The following is a 12,267-nucleotide window of genomic DNA, read 5'->3' as shown; positions in this document are numbered from 1 at the left end:
GGCCGACCCATCGTAAAGACTCTATATGGGTCTTCTTCTCCAGGATTTAGTTGATACGACTGATCTAATTATCCCAAGATATACTGCGTGCCGGTCCTCCACACAAACATCAGGTTTGAACTTTCCCAAGACCTTCTTTGACTCACTGGATGTCTATTTTGGGTGCCATTAATATACAGAGAGAGCATTTATGTCTCTTGGGTTTTTTTGGGGGGACTGAAAGTAATTCACAAATTTAAAAAAGATAACGACTGCAGATATCACTATGACCACTAGGTGGTGCTGATAACACTGTTGCACCTTTACAATTAATTTCCAATTACTCAAAATAAAAAACAATCAATGACTTAATACAGATGGATCCACAGACAAGTTAAAGGTTTCATTCAACCCATGTGACGTCACATGTGTGTGTTCATTGTGTTTGTGACACCTGGACTTCTATTTAAACACAGTCCGGTAACAGAGCCACACGTATCACTCTATACTGAACTCTATACTAAAACTACAACGCTGTTTCTAATGGAAACCAAGAGCAAATTAAAAGAGAAGAATAAGAATACATTTTAGTTTCTCGTACGCAAATCATACATTATTAATTTCATTTTCACATTAATTCTATTAGGAGTGGGTATCACAACATTTTTATCCCGTTTGGCATTTATAAGCAGTATTGTTGCACGCAGATATTTATTAATGCTTTTGTCACCCATCGCTGGAGGCCGGAGTCCAAAGGGATATATAATTATAATACAGTGGAAACACAGCTGTAATGATAGAAAATATTATCTTCATTGGAAGAAGTTCAACTTTGAGCTGCTCTCAACATATCTCATCAACAGTCTCTCTTGTTTATTTATAGCTTATAAAATCTCTTGTTGCAATGACGACATTAGAAGTGGAAGCCTCGTCTCTCACTGCCGTTACATTAAAATGGAAAACAATCATTACTTCCTGGGGGGAAAAAAAGCTCCATTATGTGAATGTTGCCTGGCAACAGGACTCGAACCTGCGCAGAAGCATCTGTGGCTGATATTGATTCATACTTCCAGGAAGTATCAGCTGGATCGCTGTGAGTTTCAAAAGTCTTTAAGGTCCAGAGCAGCGGATCGGAGGGATCGATCTGGACTCTGCTTTCCTCACACCTCGTCATCGGAACACATCGCTTTCTTAAGCCCCAGTTATACGTCTAGTACACGCAGCATGTTGTTTCTGTTTAATTTAGACCTCGTCAGGCAGGCTTTCATTTATTCAATAGATTAGATTCAATAGTTCCACAGAGTTTGAGCCGACACAAATCCAAGGCTGGAAACTCTAGAATTGAGGCTTCGAGGTCGTTGTTTATGTCCGTGTCCACCCGATATGTCATCACATCATCAAGCCGTTGATTCATCCCAAAGTTTGTGTGATAGTGTCATGATAAGTACAGTTGCTAATAGTCTCTCTCTCCTCCTTCTCTCTCCCTCTCTCTCCCTCTCTCCCTCATAAATGTGTAAACACGGTCCTCCGTATGCTCCCATTGGCTGGTAGTGACATCACTTGTGCAAAGTGTCGAGTCAGACTCGCCTCTCGCTCTCCCTGGCAAATGGCGCCCCCTTGTGTCAGCACAGAAGCTTACAGTCAGTTTTAAAAAAACAACCGCTGTGCTTTTTGAAGTCTGCTTTTAACATGTTTTGTCGGCAGAGGAAGTGAAACAGATCCCAGATCAGTGATGTTGGGGCTTTGAAAGTGGATTGACTCTGAAAATCATGAGCGTATTCTTGTCCTGCTCAATGTGTCCTGAGATGACTTCTGTTGTGATGACACTATACAATTGAATTGAATTGATGTCGCCGGCCGGGTCGTCTGATCCCAAACAGAAACGCTGGATGTTAGTAAAGCCAATCTGCTCCTGTTTAATCTGACCGTGAATCCATTAAAGTGAATTAGACTGGAATCCTTCCTGACCATTAAAACTAACTGGATCATGTTCGGGCACTAATGGTTACTTACTGCACGTTGTAATCCGCCCGCTGGTGTTCTCAGGTTACTACAGCTACATCCTGCACCGCCACAATCTACACACACACCGCTTAATGTTCTTCATTTTACCCTGTCTTTTGTGACCAGAAATGTGATAAAATCTCCAGTTCGACAGATAACATATATTATATGTTCAGCATTCAGACTATAGCTGCAACAAAGGATCAATATATATATATATATATATATATATATACATATATATATGAAATTACATTTTTTTTTAACATTTTAAATATAACAATTCATTTAAATTTTAAATGAATTGTGACTTCGTTGAACTGATGTCATTGGATATTTGGTCTTAATTATAATATCGGAGAAGCTGGGACCAACGATTCATTATTCATCAAAATAGCTGACTAAATCTGATTAAATTGATGTCACAGGAACACATCTACATTTTTTTAGCAACTCAAAATGAGAAAATTACATTTTTGTCTTCAGGCGTTTAAACAGATGTCATAAATAAGAGTTCTGAGTGAACGTCTGAATCTTTGACATCAACAACATCAACAGCAGCCAAAGAAGCAGGAAACTGTCAGCGAAGGTCACATGACTGGAGGTCAGCTGTGCGTTCTGGGTTCCTACCTTGCGGCTGGTGTAGTGGGCGTGTTTGGCCAGCTTGCCGTTGAGTCCCTGCAGGAAAACCTCGTCGGTGACTTTGCCCACGTTCATGCAGGCTTCGTCGAGCACAGAGAAGATGCCTTTATGCTGCAGCTCCACCAGATCCACGATGATCTGGTTGTTGAAGTAGTCGATCTAACCGCAGAGGACAATTTCACATGGTGTCAACCGGATTTATCCTGAAGGACATTCTGGAGAGTCCACAAATATTAGAGAAGCTGAGACGTACGTGTTTCCAGGGGATTCCTTCCCTCTGATACTCCTCCTGTTCCTGCTTCAGGACCAGCTGGATGAAAAGTTGCTGCAGCTTCTCGTTACAGTAGTTGATGCAGAACTGTTCAAAGCTGCGGACGAAGTGGAAATCCAATTCTACGTTAATCTACTATGTTATGAATGCCATGGCATGCTGTCACGTGTTAATATGGGGAAAAAATAAATTAATGAAAAGATCGAGATTTTTATCTTCTAAGATTCTGAATCCACTCACAACTTTCTTGGTATAGTAATCCATCGATAGTAAGTTTCCAAGAAATACATCGCTACATTCTACCATTTCTATTCATGTACAGTAACAGACAGGGTTTAAATATTTTTTGCATAAATTCTAAAAACGTTTTAATAAACAAAAGTTGTTGTATTTGTACACATTGTACACATTGTGACATAAATGCATGAAACGTGCGCTGCTCGAATGCAAATTTGGTTCAGTGTCTTGCTCAAGGGCACTTGGACATGCGGAGAGGAGGAGGAGCCGGGGTCTGACACAGATGTTTTCTAATAAGATGATTTGATGCTTCTACATTTGGTGGAATATTCTGGTTTCACCTGGTTGAATATGGGTCGGTTAAATAAAAAATCCACACCTGTTGTTCTGGAAAATCTCAAAGCCGTAGATGTCCAGCACCCCGATGACGGTGTTCTTCCCGTGGACTCGGGCGTCGTAGTTTTTTACCTCGATGATGTCGTTGATCCGTCCCACAATCCAGCAGAACAGACGCTCGTACATCGCCTGAGGACGCCAAAAAAACAGGAAAACAAAGTGTGTTAACAGACCAGCTGGGGAGCAGGTGCCTTGCTCAAGGGCTCAGACTAAGTCGCTGAGACTGAAATGTCACAATATCATCACTGTTGTTTCACGGCCCGCCGGCGCCGCTTTACAAAAGCTGCCTACGCACATTTCTTCCTCCGCAGTCGCCAGCTTTCTGTCTGCAGTCACAACATGGTGACTCACGCTGGTGTGATTCACAGCAAAAAAGCTCAGAGTGGAACTCACAAGCCGGCGGTGTTTTCGGTATCAACGTGTAATTTTAACATCTTTCCCGCGTTACCTTGGCCAGAGCGTCGCGTCCGTAGCCGGCCTCCTGCGCCGTGTGCTGCTTCTCGATGACGTCGCGGCCCGTCGCCACGGTGCGGTACAGCAGGGCCTTCTCCACGTTTTCTTCCTTGGTGGACAGCAGCTCCCGGATCACGCACACCAGCTTCGTGCTCTCTATCAAGGTCACGTCGCCGTCCACCCCGAACGCCAGGTTTCCCTGAGAGAGAAGAGACCGTGTTCAGTGACCACCAGGCCTTTTCCTTTTTAATGACGACCAGATGACTTAATGATGCTCCCACTCCATAAGCCTTCTGGACCACTAAGATCTTCTGAGAACAATCTGTTAGTGATTCCCAGAGTAAACAACAATCACGGGACAGCATCATTTAGTCACTATGCAACAGATAAAAGGAATAAACTTCCTGAAGATGTAAGACTTGCCCCAACTCTGACCACTTTTAAAACTAGACTGAAAACTTTTATGTTCACCATAGCTTTTAACGTCTGCACTGTTTTTTTATTATTGCAAATATGTTTTTATTCTCCTTGTCTTTCTGTAATGCATTTTAATTTTGCCTTTATTTTCTTTTAATTCTTCTATTTTTTTTCACTTCATTGTATGTTATGATGAGAAGCACTTTGAGTCTGCCTGGTGTATGAAATGTGCTAGACAAATAAAGTTGCCTTGCCTTAATCGTTTACAGGAAACTTCCTATTATATTCTCTCAGGCCTGTAAATAAACCTTAAATGAGAGCTGCTTCTGCATTGGGCACACTATCCAGGAAAAAGAAGACCCCTTCCCCCCCCTCCAAAAAATGAAAGTAAACAAAAGCATTGTCAAAATCTGGCCGCTCACTATCTTGGCAAGGACGGCGCTCCATTGTGCCAAACACGAGGCTCATCGATCTCCAAACCCAGACACAGTATCTCCCCGTGCTGGGACACAGCTTGCCTGAGAAAATGAGCAGGGATTTCGGGGTATTACTGGGTATTACCAGATGCAGGATGGTGGCCAGGATCTTGTAAACGGTCTGAACCTCATCCCCCGTGAAACCGATGACTTTCATGGCGTCGGCCACGGCTTTGAACTCAGCGCCGTCGTTGATGGAAGACTGGAGAAGGAAAGAGGAGAGAGATGACGAGGACAAAAACACTGTTTATTTTCCCCTGTGGAAGCAATTATAAATGTGGATAAACTGCGTTTGGTCCGTTCTCTTCCATTTATTCTAGCTGGGACATCAAATTCCCCAAAGTTAACACAATTACAAGCTGATGTTTTGCTGAGGCACACAGAGTGCAAAACGCCACCTCAGCCGTTTGGTTGCATCGTGTTCCATGACATCAGGCTCGTTTGTTGCCGTCGAGTAGTTTTGTTGCGACCCATTAAGCTCCTGCACAGACGTCGGTGCACGAAAGAAACACGGAGATGCTCGTCGCTGAGGTACTTTCTCTCCACTCAAATATGTGACTTATGTGGTTTGTTGCATGTAAACTGCGGTGAGAACAACACATCTGGAAGTCGTGTGCTCGGTGAGGTTTATCCCTCTGCAAACAAACTTCATTTGTTTTCTGGGTTTTTAAATAACCCTTTTGCTGGTTTGTACATGTTGTGAAATCCCAGATACGCCTGGTAATCAAACGGCGTCCTGTTTAAGTTCATAACATCATCCAGAGGAGTTTACTACAGCGGTATGAATCCAAAATAAACATTTTGTTGTGATTTAATTGCAATAAAGGGATAAAAAGGACAATTTGTAAAAATCTGAAGTCTTGCTTTGTTAGGTCTGTCTGCAAGACGACAAGTAAAGAACTTAAAATGCTTGTTTTCTGAATGGAGTCTGGTTTGATGGGTGCTAGGCTACGCTAACATAGTAACTGTTCCATCAACAATTAAAGCATTAGACATAAATTTGGCAGCAACCTTATTGTTTGGACCACAGACAGTCTCTGGTTCCTCCACATAGTCTGGTCTCTGGACTAATGTGAGCTACTATCTAGACCTCTGGAGGACCACAGACTGCATGAATTAGTGTGGACTATAAATGAAATGTATTATTATTATTACCTTAATTTGGCCTCCAACTTTGATGTAGTTGTAAGCTGTCGGATCCTTCTGGATGTGAAGAGAGCGTAACAGGGAATCTGGAGCTCCTCTGAGCAGCTAGTAGGAAACAAAACGTTACTTCGAACACCTCATACAGGATCTTGCTTAAAACACTTGTGTGGCACCAAAACACACTGGCAGCATTTTGTAAAGATACAATCAAATCATCTTAAATCCAAAATCATAAAGGTCTCCCTGCATAAATAAAGGAAACATTTTAACGACGAAGCTAAGCTAAGCTAAGCACCTTCGTTTTCATTAAAAAAATTAAAAGTTCTCGGTATAGGAAGGATCATGATACATTACAGGGTAAAATACCAGATAATTAAAAACACACACACACACACACACACACACACACACACACACACACACACACACACACACACACACACACACACACACACACACACACACACACACACACACACACACACACACACACACACACACACACACACACACACACACCTGGTAGAAGGAATGGAAGCTCCTCTCTCCTTCCTGTTGGAAGATGACTCTGGACTGTTGGGGAACAGAAGAGTTCTATCATCCTGCTGCTTCTCTTCCAAATCAGATCATATTCATGCAGTGAGTGTGCTCAGGCCTTTACCTTTTCCAGCAGGTAGTTGCTGATGTGGCCTCCGATGGGATCGCCCTTGAAGTCAAAATTGATGTCCATGTACTTGCCGAAGCGGCTGGAGTTGTCGTTGCGGTTGGTCTTGGCGTTGCCGAAGGCCTCCAGCACACAGTTGGATTTAAGCAGCATGTTTTTCACCCTGTGGGACGACACCGCAAGGTGTTAGGTTAAAGAGGTGCAACCAGATCTCACTGCAGCGGACTCCATCATTTAAAACTCAGAAGAACTACAATCTCTTATTTTTTCAAATAACTTTTATGCAACAGGGTGTCGTTTTTGCCTAAGAAGGTTGTGACCTTTAATTCACTGAGTTTCATAACTTGAGATAAGGATGTTATCGTGTCTCACTAATCTCCTGAACTAAGATTACGTCCTACTGCTTTTGTTTGAAACCCTGTAATGTTGCCAAAACATACAGAAAAGTACATTTAACCCTTCTACATCCCTTTAAAAAAGTTGCTCATAACATTATATATAAATATTTTGTTGAATCTCTTCAGCAACTTCTCTACTGATCATCACAACCAAATATTCATTCATTTTCACAATTTTAAACATTTAAAATTTAATCTTAATGGCACAAAACAACAACACAATAATAGTTGTCTGTGTACTTAATGCTAACTGTAACCCCAGCAACAATATTGGTTTTGATTGTATAAAACACTGCAGTCCTCCATAATGCAGCAGCAACGCCTCCTAATGGACACCAGGGAAATAACATGCATTTGCCCAAAAAGCAACAATGAGACCTGCTGGAAAACATTGAAGCCATATTGAAGACTGGAAACCTGATTTAATAGAAGGCATTATTTAATGGGTTTCAATGGCAACGTGTTTGTGTGACTGAGTGTCTTTATGTTGGCCACACAGTTTATTATAGAAGTTGAGATTCAATAAAAATAAAAACGTACATCCTTGCCAAAATAGATGCAATATGCATCAACACAGCGAAACGTATTGAAAAATAATTAATTGTGATGCACAAGTGTTAAGTGAATTTTAATGAGATATTCTGACACTGAGGGCTGAATGCATCAGTCACATGGCAACGAATAGATCATGATGACCTACATTTTATGAAATTATAATCTACACTTGGATGTCCTCTCTAGCGCTTAATATTTATTTAATGAGTGTTTATTTTCTACTCAGTAGTTTCAATATGAGTGAATGTATCAGCAGCAATTTGTACTTAATGTTGTTTCAAGTGCTTAAAGCTCATGTTCTTTTATCTCTGACCTACATTCTGTTGATGTTTACTCTTCACATCTATTGGTTTCAACACTCCCATTCAGTTATCAGTGATATGGACCAAACGCCTTGTTGAGTCGTAACTGTATCTCACTATGACTCCTGCAACATGACTTACTTCCAGATAATAAAGCTGACCTCACAGTAAAATATGTTCATCTGGGCTCATTTCAATAAACAAACATCTCCATGGAATTTATGACTGGGTTTCTTTCTTTTTCATATGTATTTCCAGAGAAGTGTTTGTGCAGCAGGATGATGCACAGCAGCTGCAGAGCAGAGACAAGCTCCTCTCTGTCTGATAATCTGACGCAGGTCAGTCACTAAAAACCAACCAGCAGCTCACCTTTCGACCTCGGCCCTCTGGTTGGGGTTGGTGATGGCAGCGATGTATTGCATGATGTACTTGCTGGCCTCCGTCTTTCCAGCTCCACTTTCCCCTGTAATTAAAAAAACAAACATACACAGAAGTCTTTAAAAATAACAATTCATATATTTTAGGTGTTTCTTAGCTGCCTTTTGAATGAAACCTCCAAACCTCAAGAACAGAAATTGTAAACATTGGACAAAATAAAATAAATAAAGTTGATATTTCACCACTATGGACTCGCTGAACCCCACAAAAAAAGAGTATGTTTTTTATAAGATAAAATAAAAATCACCAAAATAAACTTCTGCCAGTCCTTGAACGCGTCACGTGACGAAAGCTTCCATCAGGAGACGTAAATAAATCTAAGCTTGAAACAACAGCAACACGTCTCATTTAAAACTCAGTCAAAGTTTTATTCTAGGCTCAACGGCACAACTGGGGAGCCACGAATGACTCGGCTGAGACCAACAGTCACATGACCAAAACACAGCACAGAGGATGTAGAGCAGGTGGAGCATTGTTTCCAATATTCTTAATAATATTCTTACTCGTGGGCACTTGTTGTTTGTATGTATGTATAATATGTATGTATGTATATATAAAGAAATTCTTCTTTCCCCCCTTTATTTATGATTTTTGGTATTTTAAGTGTATTTTTATTGCACAAAAGACACGTTTGAGTTCCCCTAGTTTGAACCATCATTCAGCCGTTTCCAAAGAGATGCAGGACTTTGGGTTCAGATTGAATGTAAAAGACCTGCAACCAAAGTCAGTTCCCCTTCTGGCCACTAAGTGGCGCTTGATCCTGTGAATAGTTCTTCCACGCTCCCACAAAGCCTGTGATGTTTGTTTCAGAAGAAAATAAGGTGGATTGCTTTATAAACTGAGGAGAATTTATGTCACTATTTATATATTTATACATAAGGAAATATGAAAGAAATATGTAAGTTGTAGTGACATGTGAGTTGTAAAATGTGCGAGAGAGTGAAAGGCATCTCTGTGCGACCCATGCAGGTGGGGGGACTTCCCATGTTACCTGAGATGACGATACACGTGTCTTTGTTCCTCCTCTTCATGGCTTTGTAAGCAGCGTCGGCGATGGCGAACAGGTGTGGCGGCCTCTCGTACAGCTCGCGGCCCTTGTACTGCTCCACGACGTCGCGGCCGTAGATGTTCATGGCGCGGTACGGGTTGACGGACACCACCACCTCGCCGATGTAGGTGTAGATCCGCCCCTTCTCGAACCTGAAGGCAACAGACAGACAAACACGATATGTGAACACGTTCATTAACAGCCATTACTGTTAAAAAAACGTCACATCCTTTATTTAGAAGACTTCATACAAACAACCATGTCCGGGTTCATTCAAGATATTAGACTTCCAATTTTAAAACAGATTCTATCTAGATAAATGAATTTGAATAAATAATAATGATCGTCTATGAACATTATTAAAACATTTTGTTTATTTAACATATAAAAAATAAAACGCTGCTCAAACCTCTTTTTATTATTTATTAGGGGTGTGAATCTTTGGCTTCACAGCGATTCGATTCGATTAACGATACAGTAGTTGGCGATTCGATTCAAGGACGATTATTTTATTTTTTGTAACGATTCGATTCGATTCTGTAACTTGTAACCAAAATTCTATATCCATGAAATAAATATGCAATAATGCGAGTGAGACTATTTGTATTCTTCTGAAAGGTGAAAAAATAACATATTTATTCGATAAAAAAGTAAACCTGCATAATATTTTATGCTGAATACAAAAATGTAATTAAACATTGCTCAGTTATTTTTAACATTTTCAATAGACTACATGCTGGCAGGGGAGAGAGTGTCTTTAACGTATTAAAACATTAATCATAAGTAAGAATCACGATTAATCCAATTAAATGCATTTATATCGATTATTGGTGAAGCCAAAACGATTCATTCTATTTATTTATTGTAGCAGATCGATTTAGTAGAATCTATAGGACTGACAATAGATTCATCGATTAATCGAATGAATCGTTACAACTCTATTATTTATTATTTATTAATTAATTTATTTAATTTATATTTATTTAGAAGATTTTCTCTAGTTTTCTTTTACTTGAAAGTTAGTCCTTAAGTTAACTCTGCCAGGATTCATTTTATTAATAAAGATAATTATTAGTTTTTACTACATGTTCTTTATCCGACCTCAGAAGCAAACAATTGTTGAAACGAGATAGAAATGTAAGTTGTAGGGTTAGCAGATAATATTGTGATATTTTGTGTGACTATATGGCATCGATACATATTTTGACGTTTGTTGTTTAAATGATTAAAACGGCAAATACAAGTTAAACCTTTATGTAACAGTTTTTTTTTTAGTCCACTAGATGGTGCTGAGTTTTACTGGTACATCATGAGTAACATCCGCGGGATTGGCAGAAAGTTGGTCAAAACAAAGATGAAGTGTGAAAACTTTATCTTACAAGATAAAAGAGACGTTGACAAACTGCATCATTTGAAGTTGAAAGAACATGAATAAATTGTAGTGAGATGGTATCGTGACACAAGCAGAGCTGATACCACGTTCAGTATAGCGTACTCGTCCCGTATTAAATAACTGATTATTATACAACAGAATTGCTGACTCTACGGGTCATTCAGGGTCATCCAACTTTTATTAACCGTATAAAATGTGAATATATGCTCCTCAATATCACCTCGTTATTACAACACCGGACTTTATAACCAACAAACTAAACATTAGCCTCCATAAAGGAGTTATCAGATATTGACGCTGCTGGAAAGTAAAACACATATTATCACACTGAACTGGTGTTTCCCAGCTGTCACAAGGGTTTATAGTTTTATGTAGATTTTCTGTGCAGCTTAGCTGACATGTAGGCCGTGAATTAGCGCTCAACAGGTCACACATGTTCCTGGTGGGTTAACGGTTCACATCCCCGGTTCGGACGCGATGCGCTGCATCAAGGTGAAACAGTATCGGTGGTGCAGACTCACACCTCCAGTAACTGGCTGTTCCAACATTTCTTCTCTGTAAAGCCACATTACTCAGAATTATTCAGCAGAAATCTCATTGCATTTTGTTCAATATCAGATCTGATCGTCCCCCAGCTCTAATGCTAACTGTACGTGCTTCTTGTTCCACGTTGTCCATCTTAAGTTTGTAATAGCTGCTCCTGATGAGCGTTACACAAATAAACTCCCTCTCAGCTTCTCTCTCTCTCGCTCCACCCGCCTCACTTCCTTCCTCTCCAAAGAGGACGAGGATCCACAGAAGAATGGCCTCTTTCTTCACAGCTGCCAAACCTCTGCCGCTGCCTTGCCAACGGGCCATGACAGCACGTTACTCTGGACTGGCCCTAATGGGCCCCCGTGCAAAGCAGTTTGTGACTTGTGGGTTTGAAGCAGTCGCCAGATTAAATCAATCAAGTGCTTATAGTTTGCTCGCCACATACTGAGGTATCGTTCCTTTAAACTGAAATGGCGACTTGCTGGCAGAACTACAATAACTAGCTAAATAAAACATTATGGAATCACTTCTTCTGCATCATCCCATCTCTTTTCCCCAAGTTTGTCACTACTTCAAAAGTAATTATTTATTAAAATATGTGTAATTCAGTTGGCTGAATTACATGCACCACAGAAACAACAATGCTTTACCACAACTGCCCACGCTCAGCTCAATAAAGCGGCACATGCTCGGATCGACCCGTATTCACACCGTATGTCGGGCTGCGCACAAACTGGCACAGCTGACAATGACACGAGGCGTTCGTGTGTCCTGGACAGGGTGGGACGGCCGGAATCTGAACAGTGAACAAAGACCCTGCATGTTTTCTGCACGTTTTTAAGGTGGACTCTTAAACCTTTCAATATTCTTTAATTGCCATCAGTGTTGTTAATTTAGAAGGACTTTAGTCAGGA

At 40.6% G+C, this 12,267-nt stretch overlaps 1 protein-coding gene across 1 annotated transcript in view; it reads right to left on the bottom strand.

Moving 5' to 3' along the window:
• myo1d (myosin 1D) overlaps nt 1–12,267 on the bottom strand; it is a 78,215-nt gene that overhangs the window by 50,357 nt on the left and 15,591 nt on the right. The window contains exons 2-11 of the mRNA XM_084001842.1: nt 9,370–9,578; nt 8,310–8,403; nt 6,683–6,848; nt 6,541–6,594; nt 6,031–6,126; nt 4,961–5,077; nt 3,978–4,181; nt 3,513–3,658; nt 2,879–2,993; nt 2,614–2,784 (exon numbers count right to left, since the gene is read on the bottom strand). Coding sequence (XP_083857968.1) covers nt 2,614–2,784; nt 2,879–2,993; nt 3,513–3,658; nt 3,978–4,181; nt 4,961–5,077; nt 6,031–6,126; nt 6,541–6,594; nt 6,683–6,848; nt 8,310–8,403; nt 9,370–9,578 — 1,372 coding nt within the window. The remainder of the gene's footprint in view (nt 1–2,613; nt 2,785–2,878; nt 2,994–3,512; nt 3,659–3,977; nt 4,182–4,960; nt 5,078–6,030; nt 6,127–6,540; nt 6,595–6,682; nt 6,849–8,309; nt 8,404–9,369; nt 9,579–12,267) is intronic.

This window comes from Eutrigla gurnardus, assembly GCF_963514095.1.
Source record: "Eutrigla gurnardus genome assembly, chromosome: 22".
NCBI classification, from domain to species: Eukaryota; Metazoa; Chordata; class Actinopteri; order Perciformes; family Triglidae; genus Eutrigla; species Eutrigla gurnardus.
Note: the sequence above shows the minus strand (reverse complement) of the source record. Positions and strands in the feature narration are given on the sequence as shown.